At 35.3% G+C, this 22,194-nt stretch overlaps 1 protein-coding gene across 1 annotated transcript in view; it reads left to right on the forward strand.

Moving 5' to 3' along the window:
• Positions 1–22,194, forward strand: part of LOC132558635 (muscle calcium channel subunit alpha-1-like) — a 103,302-nt gene that overhangs the window by 74,985 nt on the left and 6,123 nt on the right. Inside the window, exons 28-39 of the mRNA XM_060223234.1 lie at positions 305–388; positions 5,732–5,854; positions 6,273–6,338; positions 6,694–6,785; positions 7,302–7,467; positions 7,770–7,897; positions 8,117–8,213; positions 8,424–8,628; positions 8,936–9,066; positions 9,409–9,420; positions 11,353–11,463; positions 12,570–12,889. Of these exons, the coding sequence (XP_060079217.1) occupies positions 305–388; positions 5,732–5,854; positions 6,273–6,338; positions 6,694–6,785; positions 7,302–7,467; positions 7,770–7,897; positions 8,117–8,213; positions 8,424–8,628; positions 8,936–9,066; positions 9,409–9,420; positions 11,353–11,463; positions 12,570–12,889 (1,535 nt within the window). The remainder of the gene's footprint in view (positions 1–304; positions 389–5,731; positions 5,855–6,272; positions 6,339–6,693; positions 6,786–7,301; positions 7,468–7,769; positions 7,898–8,116; positions 8,214–8,423; positions 8,629–8,935; positions 9,067–9,408; positions 9,421–11,352; positions 11,464–12,569; positions 12,890–22,194) is intronic.

Below are 22,194 nucleotides of genomic sequence, written 5' to 3' on the forward strand. Positions count from 1 at the left end.
GCTATCTCTTAAGAAGAAGAGTATGGATCATTTTCAAATTTCATATGTAGGTTCCCTTTGATCCTAGTTGTCTTTTACAGATGTTGGGGATAGTTCAGAAAAATAGAATTTCAGGCAGACCACCATCTTCTTCAATTTCATATACTTCAGAACATTTAAGAGGAATGAAAAGAAAGGAAAACGAAGATCCTGCTTTGAAAAAAAAAAATATGAAGATTAAACATTTTCTCTCAGAGATCTCTTGTATCAAGACAAGCGACAAAGCCTAAGCTGTCTTATTGACATTTTGTATTTCCTTTTTCAGAACTATTTTGGAGATGCGTGGAACGTGTTTGATTTCATCATTGTTTTAGGAAGTTTTATAGATATCATCTACACAGAAGTCAATGTAAGTACATTTTCCATTACTTTGTTTCTACTTTCACTTTTGAGTACAATTGTGTGAGTAACAAGATTTAGTTGGGTAAGGTGTGTTGTTTGTAGGTGGTTGGTTCAGAATAGGTCACTGAGTCTGTGTGTTCATGTTACTGGGCAGTGGTAGATTGCTTTTTTAGGATTGACTAGTTCTTAAATAACAAGTATTTTTATTTCAATATCCTATAACACTAGTTTTAAGTGTAGCAATCATGAAATATAGTAATGATAATTCCTGATGCATCTCAATTCATGACAATCTTTGATAATTGTTTTTATTGATTCCATATTACACAGACTTGTACTTTATTTTGTTTATACAGCTGGCTGAAAACTGCATTTATTAGACTTTTACCACTGATGTTGAATAATTTAAGGTTAAGTCTTGTATTACTAGAGATATAGGATATGGTTACCTTACAAAACAATACCTAAGTCAAATAACACTGCATGATGTTGATTTGCGGCCAGTGGAATAATGGAGACTTTGTAAGGCTTTTATACCACTTTGTATTGTTCACCAGTTTTTATTGAGTGTCTTTAGAGCAGGCGAATGAAGTCACCATGTCAACATGTCATGTTACACATTGTCATCGCTAGATAGTCTTTTTTCAATTATAGCTAGTTTTTTTTTGATAAATTTGATTATGCCTGGATAGGTGTTATCACCTTTTGTCACATCACTAACATTCAGTTTACACTTCATTTTTCAACATCTTACTAATAGAGAGCAAAGGTTTGTGGATTACTTTATAGTCACACTTTGGTCTATAGTCTCTACTCTTCCAGCACAAATTTGTAAACTTGTGGTCGATCAGCATGCTATCTATAACTGAGAGGCGGACAGACAGACACATGTAAATGCCCTTAGGCTCCGTCTGTTGGCCAGCTTACAAGTCGAGCATGCTTTTAGTATCCTAAAGCATGGTGTCTTACTGTTGTTGCAGAAACCATGTCATTAGTTCCTAGACCCCTAAACCCAATCAGATCTCCTCTGTGTTTCGTTCAAGTAGGCCTCGACAGTTCTACCTACACAAAACCTGAAGTGTAAGGAAGCAACTTGTTAGTTTTTTCTCTGCATGTACCTGTATAATGGATAGCTCCATCTCGTGTCATTCTTCTAAGTCAGCTCTGTGGCACTCCTCTGGTCTTTACTACACCTTTCCTGTGGGATCTCGTATTGTAATACTATTGATGGTACTTCTTTGTCTTTCACACTATCTGTCGATCCTCATACATATATTTTTATCAGAACACACTTCATGAAAGGAAAATTAATGAAGGTTTCACTATTATTAGTGCATCACTATGTTTTCTCCAAGGCCAAATGTGATTAACCAAAGTAACACAAACAGAATGTGATTATTCTTTTTTACAGAATTCTTTATTTTGTGATTAGCACCTCACAAGAAGTTTGCACTTTTCTACTAATTAATTGTCTTCAATGAAAACTTGAACGAAACACTGCATTGATTATTCTGAAAACGACACACTATGGGTTGTTTGCATGAGTTTTACAATTGTTGTATAAAACCTGTCGCTGCGTGTATGGCTTGTGAAAATTCAGGCATGTTTTCACCACTGCCAAAATATTGATGCATATTGTCCGGATGTTGCATGATGCCACATGACCACATACTACATCTCATTTTACAGATTGTAGAAACTGTAAACACGGTATGGTTTGAATTTTTCCCGTATGGTATATTGGTAAACTGTCTCTTTAGTTGATATAACTTATTAGTTTCTAACACTAGTGTTTCTGTTGATTGTTGAGTTAAATATGACCACTCGGGATTAATAAAGCATGATGATTGACCGTTACTTTGAGTTATATATCAGGCTGATAAATTGTATACTATGTACATTATGAAAGTTCTGTGATATTTCAAAACACTACTCCTTCTTCCTGCCGGGGTAGATTTCAACCAAATTTGATCTGAAAGATTGTTGTAGGTGTGTTATCATTTCTTGTATTCAGAAAGGTTACTTGACACCAAGGGACCTAGGGATGGGGCCCCAAATGGGAATGTTAAACAATCATTTTGCTTCAAAATGCTACTGTTCCTTAATGCTTTAATGGATTTAAACCAAATATGGTTTGAAATATCATTATGGATAGGGAATCATTTCTTAAATTCAGAAAATTGATTCAACTGCTAGAAACTTGGGGACAGGGCTCCAAATGGGGAAGTTAGTCAATATTTTGCTCCAAACGCTGCTCTTCTGTAGTGCTTAAATGAATTTCATTCTACTTTTGTCTGAAACATAAGTAGAGGTAGGCAAATAATTCTTAGATTCATAAAGTTGATATGACCCCAAGGGACTTAAGGGCAGGGGTCCAAAAGGGGAAGTTAAACAAAACTTCTGAACAAAAGTGCATAAAGAGATCAAGAGATTTAATTGACCAAATCTGATCTTTTCACTTTGGTCCAAAATCCAACATATTTCATCTTATAATTCTGAACCACTTCTCAGGTTTCATTCACAATACTTAGAGTTTGATTTGTTAAGGAAAAGAAAGAGATGATGTGTTGTTATTTTTCAGCCTGATCAAAACTTCAGCCATAGTGGTATTTTATAAAAGAACTTAACCATTCATGAGTTTCTGGTACTTTTAAGGAATGTTAAAAATTTTAATTCATCACATTTGTCAGACCACCATCTGCAAATTCTGTGGTTTGTCCATAATTCATTGCTTGTCAGAGGACTGTTGAGGGCCGTGGCCCTCTTATTGAGGACGCTATTTCATCAATACTTTCAGATGGAGTAGTAATTTATATCTTACTAACCAAAGCATTTTTCAGAAAAAATTTCGAGTGGCAATACATGTAACAAAAAATCTGTTTGTTCTTGGTGTTGGGGAAGTTGAATTTTAACAAAGAATCTGTTTTCTCTTGGTGTTGGGCAAGTGAAATTGTACGATCTAATGTTCACTCAGTCATGTCACTTGTGCCCAGAAACTGATACATTTTATTTAAGATACAGTGACTAACTGTGCTGCTTAATCACCCATCCCATACTCCGAGCCTTGCTTTTTAGTCCATAGTAGGAGTTATCTTTTCCTTTCCATGATGTAACTTCAGACATTTATCAATGGACCTGTTCTATGTTAAGTCTTGGTACTTTATCTGATTAGGCCTAATACCAGGTATGCATTATTTTTTCACAAATTTATTTATCTCTTCTTGTAAGCCTCACAGGAATGTTGGACAATGTTTTAAAATCATGTTTCAAATACAATGAGTTTCTATTTTTACTAGTTTTCCATTTGTGAGAAATACTATCAAAATCAGGAGATATTTCACTGAGATAAACTGATAGACATTGTATATCTTTTACCCATAATTGAAATTGATTATAAGATTTTTTCAAATCCATGGAAGTTTAAGATGGGGATTTCCACTTGAAGGGTCACAAATGTGGAGAAACCGGAGGCTCTTTCGAGACATTTTTACCACATTTTGTTATCCCGAAGTTGGAATATCACTATCTGACATACACACATAATTTTTCTCTCATATAAACACCAAAAAAAAAAGATTGTTGGCCCTCCATTTTCTGTGATATCAGATTGTAGGTGTTAGCTGTGTTTTTCTATTGTGATGACGAAGGTAAACACATTGTGGCATCAGATATAAAAAGTATATTTGATGAGGACAAGACGATAGAGGATAGTGTTCAGCATTTGATGAAACCAAATTAGTGTTTGACAACATACTATTAATCATACACTTTTGTCTTCCATTCAGTGCCCTAATAACTGTTGAGAAATTGTGTTTTTATGGCCCATAACATAAATCTGCAGGGTGTTGGGTTCATGAAGGTCAATAATTTTTTTAACCTTTGTATTGATCAATCGTTCACAACCAAGTAGGTTTACTTTTTTCACCATCACTCTTATCATACTGTTGGGCTTACAAATTTTCACAGGGGCAAATAAATAACATTCGTCGTTAACATTGAGATTTTATAGCATTTGTAGCTGCTGTCTAATGGAACAAGTTGTTTAATTCTACAGATGTCTTGTGGACATTTGGCTTTATAGAAAGAGTGCAGGGCCATGAGTTATCTCTCAGAAGTTTGAGTGGAGTAGCTCATCCAATTTTTAATCTTGGCTGAATATTTTGACTTTGTTGACATGACAATGCGGATGACAGCTGACAGGATCAATGTAAACAAGCAGACAATGCTATAGAGTTGTCTCCCCTGAATGCAGATTACTCAGTACAAGTGAAAACCTTTGTAAGATAGAATTTTTTTACGTAGGCAAACTCTATCCAAAATGGTGGAATATGAGAGAAAAAAAGTGTTCTTTTTAACCACGTATCATATGTTGTCTTTTTGTTTCTTCTTAGTTGTGTTGTAGGTATATGTGTATTTATTTGTCTCTAGCTACATGTACTTAAATATGTGAAATTGTATATATTCTTGTCAATAAATCATATCGTTTTGTTTTTGGTCTTTTTTTCAAAAGATGGAATTGAATTATACATGTAGTATGACCTTATTGCTATGAAATGAATGTAATTAACGTCAACAAGAATGATACTCAAATGCATGTTTTCTTGCATTATTCGCAGTAACCTTTTAGTGCTGTGGCAAAAAATTCTCAGATCTGTTTCCATTTAATGCCAGATTCATTTCAGAAATGTCTCATTTATAATTTGCCAGAGGTTCTTTAAAATACTGGGGTTTTTTTCAGAATTGTTTCGGAGCTACTGTCTGAAATGAAATGTAACTTATATATGTACATATAGATAATGTATTTTCATTGAGATGTTAACACTGTTAGAGTTTATTACAGATGTGAATATCAACCTCCTACATTTACTGAAAGTCACTTTATCATCTTTTTAATTGACATAGAAAAATAAAAAAGGAGAGAAAGATGAAATGATAGGAAGAAAACAGAAACTTAACCTAAATTGTATACTTCTTTTTCACAGGACATTTTTATACCATACCAAATAAAAAACATAAGTGGTAATTGTATGTTCTGTCACTGTTGGTAACATAAAATGTTTTGATAAAACAGTACATAGAAAATAAGTACAAAGCTAAATGTTTTTTAAAATATCCATTTTTTGTTAATGAAAACACTAAAAAAGTGATGTATGTTAATAGAAAAATTAGTATGAATGCCATTATAGTCAAGTGATTTTAGCCATGTTTGTGTCTTGCTTCCTTCCATATACTGTTTGTGAGCTTGACTTTTGCCTTGTAACTTATAACACTAACAATGATGTAGATTACTCAATCATGATTACCAGTCCATCATTGCTGGCCACTCACAAGCTTCTCTTCTCTCTTACAGCCCGGACAAGGAATTATCAGTATAAATTTCTTCCGACTCTTCCGAGTCATGAGGCTTGTGAAACTACTCAGTCGAGGAGAAGGCATTCGAACGTTACTTTGGACTTTTATAAAGTCCTTCCAGGTAAAGTCAATGATATTTTTCTTTTGGTCCTGTGTTAAGCAATTGTATCTTAATCTTGCGCTACTAAAATCCAATTATAATCTTATGAAACATGTAAACCAGTTATAAAACCACATAATCCTGATGTTGATGCTCTTCAATGTCCTTGGTATTTGCCTTCCTTGTTGGGACTCTTTTAAATACTGTTAGGTATCAATCTGTTATGTCCTTTGTTTTTACCTTCCTTGATGAGGCTGTATTGAATACCTGGGTATCCATCTTCGATTCCTTCATGATCAGATCAATGGCCGAAGATAACCAGGATGCTGGTTCTCTCTCACCACTGTTAGTATTTTATTTATGGAATTAATGTCTGCATGCCTGTTTTTGAGTAAGTATTTTAACATTCAAAAATAAATATGATGTTGATCTGTTTCAGGCTTTGCCCTATGTAGCACTGCTGATTGTTATGTTGTTTTTCATCTATGCAGTAATCGGTATGCAGGTGAGTCCAACTTCTAACCAGTACATTTGCTACGACATCATGAATAACAACTTTGATTGTCACAGCACGACAAAATGGATCAAACTTAAAATATTGCTGAAAATGTCTTTTTTAATTTACATGGAACCCAGACCTTCTTTCATGTCAAAGTCAATGATTGTTTGGTTTTCATAGGAGTATAAGTGTCAGTAAATCAAAATGGATAATTTATTGGTCTAGTGGTAATTGATTGAATATTTTGTGTTTTGTGTGTATGGTGATTTATATATAAGTAAAATATACACTTTTATTTACATGCTGACCATATGATACTTATGTGGCTTTTATTTGTAAATTCTTATCAATTCTTTTACAGATGTTTGGTAAGATTGCTAAAAATTCTGATACGCAAATCCACCGAAACAACAATTTCCAGACGTTTCCACAAGGAGTATTAGTGTTATTTAGGTAAGTTAAAGCCGTCGATGTTAAGATTTCTTAATATGAACAGCGCACAGAGGTATGTAAGTGATCTTTTTACAAGGAGATGGAGAAGAAACATTATTATACCTGATTACCTATTACACAGACTTTTCACATTCTTAAAATTTTGGAGTTTATGATCAGCGACGATCTCTGCAGAGAGCAAAAGTGATTTTAACCCCTGGAGTATGAAGGATGGAATATTCAGGAAATTTATCAGAATTTTATGATTTTGTTGAGTCGTTGATAAATATTAATTTTCACTGATGCTGGAAAGAGGGATAACATGAATGTGGTAGATAAAGCTCATGTGTTTACTGGTTTGATGCTGAATTACTTACTACAATTAAAACAGACACCGTACAATAAAACTGATTCCTTATTGATCTCAGGTAACTTGTTCTCTCACATGTTTAAGTAGCGCGAAGAACCAAAAGTGGGAAATATTTTAACATTGATTTATATCATTTGACTCAATTCTGGTATAACTTTGGTTTCCAGGTCTGCTACTGGTGAAGCGTGGCAGAATATCATGTTATCCTGTATAGACAAACCAACAGCCCGATGTGACCCCGATGGCACACCAGCACCTGCTCCCAATGCCACCTGTGGCAACAACTTTGCATACTTCTACTTCATCTCATTTTATATCTTGTGTTCCTTCTTGGTAAGTTTTCTACTGAATTCCATTCCACCAAATTATAAAGGAAACAGTTTTATTACTGAAGAACTAATTTGGTAGTTTCTGTAGAGTTTATGGAGTTATGTAATATTGTGATATTTAAACTGACTGAAGGTTTACCATACTTAATGCCTGAATTATATGAATATATGAAATAATATAGAAATCATTTGAATAAATAGAAAAATCGGCGCCTCAAGTTTAGGTGATATTAAGTGATCACATGTGGTGATAATCATTGTTACACCTTTTCTCTATTTTTACATACGATTTATCTTTATTTCCAGATCATCAATTTATTCGTTGCTGTCATCATGGACAATTTTGACTATTTAACACGAGATTGGTCTATATTAGGGCCCCACCATCTTGATGAATTTGTAAGACTGTGGTCAGAATATGATCCAGAAGCAAAGTAAGTATTCCCTGTAATGCTTTCGAATTATGTAAATCAATTTTTTAGTCCAGATTACTAGTGCAATTTAGCAGGTTTTCATATTATATTCTTAATGGTTAATAAGTCTTTATAACACAGAATGGAGTTGATCATCACATAGTTGTATGGAAAAGAAATCAATCTACTCTAGTAAGGGAACTAGAGATTATGTTCTGTACATCTCATTTTGTTTTGTAGAGGAAGGATAAAACATTTAGATGTCGTTACGCTTTTGAGGAAAATATCGCCACCTCTTGGTTTTGGTAAACTGTGTCCACATCGAGTAGCTTGTAAGGTAAGCATTACTGTATTAGTTGTATCAATACAAAAAGTATTTACTGGTTTTAAATTACTTTTCTTCATTGAATAATGTATAACTTGAAAACATTTTTACTCAGAGATAAACCCTGTAGAAATGTTATTACGTGTGTTCACACGTACATTTACGAAATATTTTTACCGAACTATCGTTTTAGTAAAAGTTGCGTATCATTTTGTTTTACAGAGATTAGTTAGCATGAACATGCCGTTAAATAGCGACGGCACGGTTATGTTCAATGCGACATTGTTTGCGTTGGTTCGGACGTCGCTAAAAATTCAAACTGAGGGTAATATAGACCAATGCAATGAAGAGTTACGAGCCGTTATCAAAAAGATCTGGAAACGTACAACACCGAAGTTACTTGACCAAGTAGTACCACCGGCCGGCCGTAAGTATTTATACAGAAGTTTGCAAGCAGTTTGTAATGAAATAGTACATTACAGTTTATCATAGAATCAGAAATCATAAAAAGAGAAGAAAACAACAAAATATTTTCACTTAAATTTAGTTTAAAAAAAAATTAAATTACACTTATGGATGGAACATTCTTATTGATTTTTTGGAATTTTTTGTCGGTTTTAACCAATGTTCAGGAAAGCTTCGTTGTGAATGACCATTATACCAAAATGATGTTTATGGTCACCGTGAAATCATTATAACGGTGTCTTACTGTATTTCATATGTATTTTTTCCAGGTGATGATGATGTCACTGTAGGAAAATTCTATGCAACATTTCTTATCCAAGATTATTTCCGTCGGTTCAAGAAAAGGAAAGAACAGATGCAGAAGATACAGAAAGGACAAGAACATACTAATGCTCTCCAGGTGAGTCCAGGTGTACAGGTTACCTGTACTAATTTTCAAAGTTTTTACCTTTGTATTTTTTATCGTAATTCTGTTTATATATAATATTATAGTCAATAACTAACCTTGTAAGGCTTTATGTGATACCTTCTTTAAATTCTACATCTGTATATAATGTCAAAAATCATATTTTAGAAAATGGAGAAAGATGTTGATTATTATTGAAATAGAAACAAAAACAAAAACTATGATGTGAAGTGTAAAGGCGTTAGGTGCAGGGTTCAGTGAGATTGTTCACACTCATGGCAACAGATAGATGTTATTGAAGGATTCTGCATTTTCGCCTTCATTTTTGCTTTTTAGACCTTGGTACAGGTAAGTATGTACCCATTGGGTACTTTGTATTATTTGAACCAAGTAAAACAAGATCCCATCATACCACTTTTCTGGTAACTTTTGTGTTGGCGCTGGCCATTGTACATTCCTCATTTTGAAGTGGACAGTACCAAAGACTTTGGCCCAGATTTTGGAAGCAGCTATGTTTCTTTGCATTTCCCTTCCAATCCCTGATCCTATATCCTTCTGGTTTACAAGTCTCCACCCAAGTTCTCCCTTCAGAAGCCAGCTCACATCTGGCAGAAATGCATTATATCAAGTCAGGTCTTTCAAACCTTAATCTACCCAAGAGATATCCATGCTTTTTGATTAATGACGCATTAATTTAGAGGATGCCGCCAGTCCTTGGCTGCCCCTGAGAAGAACAGACTTAAAACCAGATGTATCTAGGCTACATCAGCACTGACCAGTCCCCAGATTGCGCCTGAATGACTGTCAAGGATTTGCTTGCATTTGTTTGCAAGTGTTATTTCTTTCTTTCTTTCTTTTTTGTAGCCACTTAAGTTTCATTGTTCTTTGTTTGCAACATTTGGGATTTTCTATTCAGAAATGTATCTATATATATGTATATATATAATCTCTATGGTATACTATACTCAGTGTCAATTTAAATTGCTTTGTTTCTTTTCATTTGAATTATGATATATTACAGTACTGCTTTATATACATTTAGTATTGGTCTATGTGTGTTTATCGATGAGATGCATCAGTCATTGACATTGTCTTTTAGTCAGATCTGTCAGTGTAGTGTCTCTTTAGGCTGGCAGTGTCCTTTTTGTAATCGGATTTCTCAAACTTGTACTGAAGGTCAGACCAACAGGAGATGAACTCCAGTCCAGGTTTAAAGGAACATTTGTTGTGGTTGTCATAGATACAGGAGTGACGTTAAAGGAAGAATACACCATGGTTAATGATTTCTTAAGACATTACTGGAACTTAAATGTTAATCATGACGTTAAAAAAAATCACTCTGTTCAGCCTCACTCTGGCGGTGCTGGGGTCATCCTCATTTCGACATTGAGGTTAGCCTCACTCTGATAGTGCTGGGGTCATCCTCACTTTGACATTGATGCCAGCCTCACTCTGCCATTCCTGGGGTCATCCTCACTTTAACATTGAGGTCAGCCTCACTCTGGCAGTGTACCCAGTTCCACTTTCGATACTGGTACTTTTATTTGGGCTGTCAATGTTTCATCTTCAGCTGTGAAAATGCTGGACTTGGATATATAAATGTGTATTTCACATTCCCAATATATAAGCACTCCCTTTATTACTGGTATATGTTATTTTATTTAATCAGTACACAAGGATATCTCCAAGCATCCAGCATATTCAAAGTTGAAATTTATAAGTCACTTAAAAACACAGCAAGTGTATCTCGAGTACAAGTTTTCAAATGTTATTGACAAAAGCAAATTTTGGTAATTCAGACTCGATTTAATGCCAAAAAAATATCTGTAAACTTCAATAAGAATTTCTTTCATGTGTATTCTTTTCTATTTCTAAAAGCTTAAAGCTTGATTGGATTTGAAAAAAAAAGAAAAAAAAAATTTTCTGAACATTAGAATATCTTTGAATAAATACCTTTATGTTGGAAAAACTGCATTTTTTTCAGATTCCTGCAGACTCCTGGTTTTGTACTTTCATCAAATTCTACTTGAATTCTTCTTTTGTATATGATATAATTGTTAAGATAGGTAAATAAATGTAAGTTGGATAGGAATGTTAATTGTATATTTATAAAGGGTTTGGTGACTGTGTGTACCTGTTGGCAACTCCCATGGACATATTAATCCCACAGCTTTACTTGTACTAACCCTCAATCCTGACGGTAGGTGATACAATAATTGTACATCTGCTAACTCCTGACAGTAGATGTGACTTTCCTAACACTAACCATTAACATTGAAGGCTGGCTTGCGAGCAGTGCACGACCTGGGGCCAGAACTGCGCCGTGCTATCTCTGGAAATCTTGAAGAAGAAGAATTTCCTGAAAAGGAAGTGGAGGAACCAATGCATAGGGTTTGTATATGGATGCATGTGTGAAACTTTGGAGTGCATTGGACAAGGTCGGTCTCCAGGAAACAGGAATTAATGAGAAATTAATGACAATATTTGATTTCTTTTTAGTTGAAAGAGATATGTAAAAAATGATAATTCTTAAACACCAACTTTCATTTCACTCATATTGTCATTGTAGATTTTATTGGACCAGTAGGATCAGATGTATTACTATATATTAGGATGTGCAGGGAACAGCCATTGACAAAACATAGGTTATTTCCTAACTAATACATACTGCATCAATTTCTTGTCCGCTATTTTCTCATCATGGTTAAAGGGTAAATAAATGGATGAGGCTCAACATGTAGGTAGGTCTCTTTAAAAAACCTTCATTATTAATGGCCAGATTTGTAGTCACCCACCAACTGTCCTTTTGCTATCTCATCTGGGCCCTATCTTTCAAACTAATTGTCATTTGAACTTCATACTTGGGGTATGGATTCACCTTCGTAACAAAGTTTGTCATGTATCAAAAAATACATTTTGACCTGTGATCATCATCAAAAGGAAAAGTTTTGTCCAGGCGGTATCTCCTACACTACAAGTCACTGGATCTTCAGTTTTAGTCCAATATCTTCAGATGGTAGGCTTTTCAAATTGCCCTACATCCATTGTCCATCCGTCCATAAATAATTTTTGTTATTGCTATTTCTTGGGAAGTACTGGATGGATCTTTCTCAAATTTCAAATATATTTTCCTCTTGGTCCTTAGTATGGGTTCACTTGCAGTCCTGGCATATAATTTTTATATTTGGTAGAGGACTGGAATTCATCTAATTGTCTTGTTACTCTTATAGCTGATGATACTATGACACTGGTACTGTTGTAGCTGATGATACTATAAAAACTGGTACTGTTATAGCTGATGATACTATAAACACTGGTACTGTTACTGCTGATGATACTATAAACACTGGTACTGTTACTGCTGATGATACTACAAACACTGGTACTGTTGTAGCTAATGACACTGTAAAAAAAAACAGTTATAGCTTTAAAGTTACTCACTGACAAGAGGTCGCCAACATAACTGTTTATATACTGTATTCATTGATAACTTACAGAGGAATCACAGTCTGTTTGGGAGCATGATGAATGCTCTGGCTGGTGTTCATAAGACCACACTTCCATTTGCGGGACGGACACAGTCACTACTCATTAACCACAAAGAACAACCTAAAGTGTCACCAGCAAACTCTGTACACGGCCCTCATACCACTATTTCACCACAAAACTCTGTCAATGGTAAGGTCACACCAGCCGAGTCCAGTAACCACCTGAATGTGGAGTACCGCAACGCAGTTAACCGGTCGCCATCACCCCTAGCACCAGTTCGTGTGTCGCCTGCCGTATCCAATGACTCACGTAGACAGAGCCACACCAGGTATGTGCAGCATGGGACACAAGTCATCAGGAATATGTAATGGTTGTGTTTATTATACAATATGATAACAAGTTTCTTGCAAAATGATAATTTGCAATTTTTAACCATTTGTATATATATATATATAATGTATACATATATATATGATTAACTCTGTAGATAGATACATATATATGCGCCCAAGCATAACTCTGCAAATGCAAAGTGCATTGGTATTTATTGAGATTTTTAAATCTAATTGATAAAAGAATATATCATTTCTTTAATGATTTTTTCCCTATTATTTCCTTTTATGCTTTAGTCAACTTTTTGTCTACAGCCTTAGTTGGATGGGGTACAACCATAGCTAAATGGTACACAATTACTTTCACTTTAACAGGAAGTATTTGCTGTCAGTGCAAACAATTTTGTCAGATGGGAAAAATGGGTGTGTCAAATATACACAACTGTAGTACCAATATCACTGCATCCATGAAAAATGTAATACGAAAGAATCAAGTTATGCAAAAATGTATAGTGTTATTGGAAGCTTCCTCAGTATTTTGGAATGAAAAGATATTTCAGCAATCTCATTGTAGCAATCGCAAGGCATTTTTTTTCTTCCTGCTTACAAAGCATGTGGTTTTCTGGAATTAAAAAAAAAAAGAGAAAAAAAATAAAGAAAAAAAAGTTGTGAAATCCAGTGTGTTTCACAAAGGTTGGTGCTGTGCATGTCTTGTATGCTGATGTCACCTGGAAGTGGTATTGGTGGCTTGGATTTGGAATGTAGCCCTCCCCATTCATCTTAACAACTTGTATTTTAGGCAATTTATAAACACTGCTCACAGGCTTGTGTGCTGTCGATTGATAAGGAATATGTAATAGACAGATACTGGTTTCCCTCCGTGTACATGGTGTGTCATTACAACATGACAGTCTGTCTGTTACTGCTTGGGTCTGTATAAGGTCAGAGTCGCCTAACCCATCACTTTTTTATTTATCAGTGCTATAGCTATTGCCTCCATTGCATCTGATTTAATGAAAGAGGCTAAGCAACATAAAGAACGTTCACCCAACCGAAGCCCTCGACCAAGTTCGCTCACCCATGACTCTGAGGATTCAGAAGCTGCCCCCACCCAGTGGGAAGGCTCAAATGATGTCAAGTACAGTGAACATAAGGGCAACAGCATCCATGTTGGTCCTGCTGATTCCACAAAGAGGCAGGGCATATATGTTTACAGGGAGTAAGTACACTCATTAGAACAGCATTCAACATCCACATGTTATGATAACTTTAGATTAGATTAAATATGCTGAGTTGAGCCACATGTTAAAAAAAAAAAAGATATATCATTAGAATGGATCATCACTTGATACTTCTATGAAAAATCTACTTTTAAACTGCATAGTAGATTGTTTTAGTATTGTTTTAATGGAACTATCAAAATAAGATATCTACCTTTACATTGTACAAGGTAACTACAGGTTCATTGGTCTTCGATCGACCAGGATACTTAATATGCACATAAATGTAAAAGAATATAAATGTCTTTCAGTAAAAGCTCTAATTATGGTTTACTTTAAAATACTCAACACTAGGAATTTAAGCTTCAGATGCAAAAGGGTTAACATTTCAGATAATGCTTTATGTATAGAATATATTCAGAATATGACTTACAAGAAACTTGAAAAATTAAGGTACCGAACAATAAATGATTATTAAATGACAGGAGAACTACAACACCAGCAGGATTACTTGTGGGTGATGTGTGTGATGGGACAGCAGGCTCAGTCTTGTAAGGTTTAAGCATGATCCCATAATATTCCCCCTGGTTTTGGTATATAATCTTGTACACTGCTACACTCATTCTGCATTAACATTACATTAACATCACAGATCATCAACATCTGGCTTATTAACCTATATATATATATTGAGGCTTTGTATCATCACTGGATCATTCATGGATTGTATTTCAGGGAATAATGATAATCTTATTAAGTGCAAAAAGATTTTTTTGAAATCTTTGACTTTCTTCTGTAGTTTTTCATTGAAGTACATTCTTCATTGTACAAAAAAAATTAGATATAGTTTTAATTTTATGGGATAAAGTTATAATTAACAATAAAAATCCAGTTATTGATGGAAAAACTCAAACCAAACCAAATCAGAAGGTAAGCCAACCAAGTTGTTACTCTGATCAACAGATATGATTTGAAACACGGTGAGTTTTTCTTCTGTCCATGTAGTCTTCCACAAGAGGACAGTGATTATGAGAGAGAAAATGCTCCCCCTACCCCTCCCCCTCGCAGACTGAGTCGACGCGGTCCCTCGCTACGACTAGCCTGTATAGGAAAACAAGAAAGTGATGAAAATCCACTCATGAGAAAAATAGCAGAGCCACTGAAACTGGCACAGTCACAGGTAAGGAACGAAAGGCTTGTTAACATCATTAGTACAAGGAATAGAAGCCTCACTTTGAATTATTGTTTACAGTTTTAAAGCTGATTTGTCTTTTTGTTCTATTTCTGAAATCTGTCAGGGTTTAGTATTTTCTTAATCACATGAATATTTTTTTTCAAATCAAAAACACAGATCTTGCATTTGATGTTAACCTTGGGTGATAATGCCTCGATACTCTTTGATTTCCAGGCAATGGCTGTAGCAAGAATGACCCCTGAAGGTCAGCAGAGGCCAGAATACCCTAAGGCGAAGCAAACTCCATCCCCTTCCCTGGGGCATTCACGTGCATCCTACCTAGCCACAGGTATAGTCCACACCCAGCCCCCCTCCCCCTTGATATGTACCCCTTATACTAAAGTATCTAGCCTCACAGCATCAAACACCCAACTCCTCTCTGTTACTTCTGAGTTACACCAACTGTAATTATAAAACAAATTACATTGAAAATTGAATTGCCCCAAAATTGGTCTTTTTTATGGAGCTTTTATTTCTGTAAAGTAATAATACACACACACTCCACAGCTTGCTTTGTTTAGTTAGGGGTGATTTGGTAATAATTTTCATTGTCATCACACCGTTATTCTCTATAACATGGGTACCCAGTTTTAAAAAAATGAATATAAACCTTTTGTGATCACCATATGTAATTCTGTAGTTTATTTTTGTGCACAGCTATATATAACTACACATTTGTATCCTTTTCACACAGTCTGTTTCTCACACGTAGATATTTAGATAAGTGGAGGTTCACTGCATTCACAGACTTGACAAGACTGAAGTGAAATATAAACTCTTCAGGTTTGTTTAGTTATAGTGATAAGATAGATACAGAGCCTGAGAATTTGTTTTCCCTGGACCAAACCACCATCTGAGAGAGGACCTCCCTGTGCAGTAGGCATGTACATATTTTATTTTGTAATGTAGGTCTAGAGTTCTTCAACAGTGTCAAACGAAGAGTAAATAGAAGATGGACAGGTGCGTTTGATTGTGTTGTAGTCACTTAGACATGCTTTGTATGTCACATCCACTAACACACCTACCCACAGGGATATCAAGGCTCTCATCTGTTCCTTACTCTAGCTGGTTTGTTACCAACTATTATAATCATACTTAGTTATAATTATATTTGAGTCTGGGAGGGAGGAGGGAATAAAATTTGAAGTAAAACAGAAATATTTTTTAGAAATAAGTGTTGTATGAAGATAAGCTTGTATTGGTAGGAATAAGTGATGGATGAAGAAAAACTTGCACTTGTAGGAATAAGTGTTGGATAAAGGAAAGTTACACTTGTAGGAATAAGTGTTGGATAAGGGAAAGTTGCACTTGTAGGAATAAGTGTTGGATAAGGGAAAGTTACACTTGTAGGAATAAGTATTGGATAAGGGAAAGTTACACTTGTAGGAATAAGTGTTGGATAAGGGAAAGTTACACTTGTAGGAATAAGTGTTGGATAAGGGAAAGTTACACTTGTAGGAATAAGTGTTGGATGTTCTTTCATGAAGTGAAGCTTTATTTTAGAAATATAGGTATCTTATCAATGTGTATACTTATAGGGAAATAGGTATTTGATAGAAGCCTCTACTTGCAGGATTAGGTAGCTGATAAAAAGTAGATTGTTCGGGTATGCTTTACTGTTTACAGATCAGTGTCACTGAAAGAAATGACTAAAAATAAGTACACAGTGAAATCAGTAGGATTAAGTATCAATTAGGATGATGAGAGCCCTGGCAACCAATGGATGTGGTGTTGAGTGTGGCTGTATAATAGAAGTGATAGATTGACAGGAAATGTATAGAAACCATAGCACCTAATGCTTTGTGTCTGATATACACCTCTCACAAGTGCTGCACCATGTAGTGTACAGACACAGCATCGTCATGTGATCCATAGGTACCCTTCGTGTCAGTGCTCACATACACAGCAGCACTGCTTAACTCTCTCCAGCAGTATCATTATAGATGGAATAAGACTGATTTAGTATACTATAACAACACATTTAGCATGGACACCAGTTGGCATGTTTCCATAAATTCATTAAGCTGTCCATTTGTCTGTGGTATTATGTTATAATATTTATCACATTAAAAACAAAAACTCCCAGTGATATTTTCATGAATATTTTTAGATTGGTAGATCATTACCAAACATGGTTGATGGAAGTTTTGTTAGAAATGAATTGTCTCTCTTCAGGATTAAATTTGATACCTCAACTATCCTTTTCTAAACAATTTCATTATCAGCAGTAATTTCTTCAGTATCATAAAGTGAGGTAACAATAGCACGGGTGACATCACATTCATTGAGTGATAACAGTTTGAACAGTCTTCAGTCTTAAAAAAGAAAAATCAAATTATGACAATCTACCCCTTTTCAATCACAAACACCTGTAACCACTAACCAGATAAAGTAAAACACTCTCTCCTTCAATCACTAACACCTGTAACCTCTAACCAGATAAAGTAACACCTGTAACCTCTAACCAGATAAAGTAACACCTGTAACCTCTAACCAGATAAAGTAAAACACTCTCTCCTTCAATCACTAACACCTGTAACCTCTAACCAGATAAAGTAACACCTGTAACCTCTAACCAGATAAAGTAACACCTGTAACCTCTAACCAGATAAAGTAAAACACTCTCTCCTTCAATCACCAACACCTGTAACCTCTAACCAGATAAAGTAACACCTGTAACCTCTAACCAGATAAAGTAAAACACTCTCTCCTTCAATCACCAACACCTGTAACCTCTAACCAGATAAAGTAACACCTCATTCAATCAAACCCTGTAACCAGATAAACACTCTCTCCTTCAATCACTGACACCTGTAACCTCTAACCAGATAAAGTCAATCAACACCTGTAACCTCTAACCAGATAAAGTAAAACACTCTCTCCTTCAATCACCAACACCTGTAACCTCTAACCAGATAAAGTAACACCTGTAACCTCTAACCAGATAAAGTAACACCTGTAACCTCTAACCAGATAAAGTAAAACACTCTCTCCTTCAATCACTGACACCTGTAACCTCTAACCAGATAAAGTAAAACACTCTCTCCTTCAATCACTGACACCTGTAACCTCTAACCAGATAAAGTAACACCTGTAACCTCTAACCAGATAAAGTATGATAGTCCCTCTCATTCAATCACTAACACCTGTAACCTCTAACCAGATAAAGTATGACAGTCCCTCTCCTTCAATCATAAATACCTGTAACCTCTAACCAGATAAAGTATGACAGTCCCTCTCCTTCAATCATAAATACCTGTAACCTCTAACCAGATAAAGTAACACCTGTAACCTCTTACCAGATAAAGTATGACAGTCTCTCTTCTTCAATCACTAACACCTGTAACCTCTAACCAGATAAAGAAACACACGTAACCTCTTACCAGATAAAGTAAGACAGTCTCTCTCCTTCAATCACTAACACCTGTAACCTCTAACCAGATAAAGTAACACCTGTAACCTCAAACCAGATAAAGTAAAACACTCTCTCCTTCAATCACTAACACCTGTAACCTCTTGCCAGATAAAGTAACACCTGTAACCCCTAACCAGATAAAGTAACACCTGTAACCCCTAACCAGATAAAGTAACACCTGTAACCTCTAACCAGATAAAGTAACACCTGTAACCTCTTACCAGATAAAATAAAACAGTCTCTCACCTTCAATCATTAACACCTGTAATCAGATAAAGTATGACAATCTCTCTCCCTCAGTCACTAACACCTGTAACCCCATACCAGACAAAGTGACACCTGTAACCTCTTACCAAATAAAGTAAGACAGTCTCTCTCCTACAATCACTAACACCTGTAACCTCTAACCTGCATGTTGCATGGTTTATCTTCAGCACACCCACGGCAAATCTTTATACGCTCCAACTCCATTATTGAAGGACAAAATCTGGACTCTCCCCGGCAGCAAGTGCACCGAGCTAGTGACTCTGCACTCCAACAAGACTCCCAACTAGGACCATACTCTCGAACAGAGGAGCGAGGACCTCTCATAATTCCCGATCATGTGATGTCCCAGCAAAGATCCACCTCACCACGGCACCGTGGTAGAGCTGAAAATCTCGTAGAAAAGGTAACATATTCAACAGAAATTGTATTACATTTATTTATAGAATTCTGGTAAATTGGTCTTTTCTGAATTAAAATTCCAAATAAAAAATATGTAATTGTATATTTTGAGTTCAACTTTGTTTTACCAAGTGTCTAGAAAAATATGAAACGTGTGATGTTTCATAAGCCTGATAACCAAAATTTGTGAAATTTACGATCATATCTGGTAAAAAATCACAAAAAATCATAACTTATAATACATATATGTGGATGCAAGCCATTATGATGTTGAATTTGTTGTACGTCAGAGTTCTCTTAATGCTAAGTAATGTGGTAATGGTGCCAGGTTATCCAACACCCAAGCTTTTCAATTGTAGCATCATGATAACATCAGGACTCATTTGCTTAGGAAGGAAATAATGATCTGTTTCAGGTTCTGGCAGAGGAAGGTCTACATCAATATGTAGATGCTCGTACATTACAACGTGAGATAGCAGAGGCCAATGATATGACACAGGAGGAGCTTGAGCGTGCAGCACGCATGTTAGCCCAACACCCACACTATGAACACCTCGGGGGTTATAAACCCGAGGAAATGAGGGACTATAATCAGTATTCAGATGCGGGAGAGTTGACCCGTAGACGGACAGATAAATATGATGAACCAAGTGAAGAACAAACGGTATATGTCACTACCTTATAGCAAAGGCCTTTCCTAGGATATCATTTTACACTTAACACTCTATTGAGGACAGGAAGTTTCTCTCCGTGATTTCATTCACACGTCTTTTTTCATTCAAACTTGTTTATCATTGTGAGGTTCTTGCCTCATTTCCATTAAGACCAAATAAAGCTTATGATCAAATTCTGTACGGATCATGTGATATACAGATCAAATTACTAGTATTATCAAACTGTCCTTCCACCCCTTCAGGTGAATGACTGGCAGTTTGTACTGAGTGGGTCGTTCATGTAATGATAGGGAGACGTGGGAAGCCTTTCATTGTATGATTATTATTGTTATCATTGTCATTATCAATTTTTTTTAATATATTCATGAAAGTTTAACTTGTAAATTATGTGTATATAGATAGATACATGTGTGTATATAATAACAATGCAAGCCAGCTGGATCTGGCCAGAGTGTTGTGTACATACAGGATTTACAATCGGTATTCATGTTTGACGTTTTTAAGCTCATTAATCCTTATAAGATTGCATCATTTGAGATGCTTGTTGTGAACTGTTAGCCCTGCTGTATACTCACCTCGACTTCATGGCCAGCTAATCTGTATGAGATGAGCGTTTGTTGTGATAAACTTAGCATACTAATTTATCCCTGATCATGAACTTAAGATAGATGTACACAGTCAGAGTCTCCAAATTCACTTTTCAATAAAACTTGTGTTCTACATTGAAAATGGCTTGCCAACAGAAATGGGTTTTTATTTTGTGAATTTTTCTGTCTAGATAAAATATTGATTTTCATTGTTAATGAAATTAGTCCGTGAAAGATGAAAATCATTACATCAGTAGATATTCCATTGAAGATCCTGACTTGTGTCCTTAAGGATTCCAGTACAGAGTGGTTTCCCCTTTCGTTCCCTGACTTCCAAGGGAAGTTGTTTACTAACAAAAGGCTAACCCATCCTGTAATCTGTTTGTATTTTGTCACCATAAGGTTTTTACATTGTATGCTTACTTAGTCAATTTATATGTGCCAATTATACCCTTCAGCTGACTATGGCTGAAAGTACCCGTATGATTGATGCTTTTGTCAAGATTAGATATAGAAACAGTATCTGAAGAAATTTAGTCTTGAATGATTTTTAAAAGATTTAACTTTTGGTTAAAATTTTGAACATAATGACTACATGAATTGCTATATTAACAATACAAGTGTTGTGAAAACACATTACATAAGAATTTTATTTTAATGAAAAGTTCTAATTTCATTGAAAAGAAATAAGAAATTTTGTCTTGGAGATTGGAATGACCTTTGACCTTGAAACAGGTTTCATGCATATGCTAATGGCATGTGATTGATCAAGTCTGGTGTGAAGTGTGTGATTTGCCTGTTGTGGTTGTTGTGTTTTTGTTTCTGTAATAAACTTATGTTTACTTGGCTGTGCATCGCCCAGCATTTCTCCTGAATGAATATAGGCTACTAGAAAGCTTTTAGATTGCTACAGTGAGTCAACCATAGATTTCAGAAATATGTTGTATGTAGCAAAATGGAATGTAAAAACCATGTACATTGTATGTAGGACTTGTGGTTTCAGATTAGAATGTTGCATTACATAATTTTTTTTGGACTGAATGGTTAATAATTGTTCTCTTACAGATACTTAAAAATATGATGTCATCATTTCTACTTACCATAGAAACACATTCCCTCCCCTTTTAGCTCATTCTCATTTCTAACTACCAAAGAACACATTCATTCCCTGCCCTATCAGCTCATTCTCATTTCTACCTACTGAAGAACACATTAATTCCCAGTTGTTCTAGCTTATTCTCATTTCTACCTACCAAAAAACACATTAATTCCCAGTCCTTCCAGCTCATTGTTGTTTCCCATATAAAGTCATTGAAAATAGCATAGTTTTAGTTGCCCTACCATTGACACCATTTTAACTTACAAACCCAAGACAGAACTTCTGGAACAGCTCACCCTCACAATGCACCGAAAGGTTCATTCTGTTGAATTAAACATCTCTTTTTCCTCTTCTCCAAATTTCTTTTGAGTTTTATACATAATAAATTCTTTGAACTCTCCATGGT

This window comes from Ylistrum balloti, unplaced genomic scaffold (genome assembly GCF_031769215.1).
Source record: "Ylistrum balloti isolate Yb309-2 unplaced genomic scaffold, AGI_CSIRO_Ybal_v1 Utg370800, whole genome shotgun sequence".
Taxonomy (NCBI): Eukaryota; Metazoa; Mollusca; class Bivalvia; order Pectinida; family Pectinidae; genus Ylistrum; species Ylistrum balloti.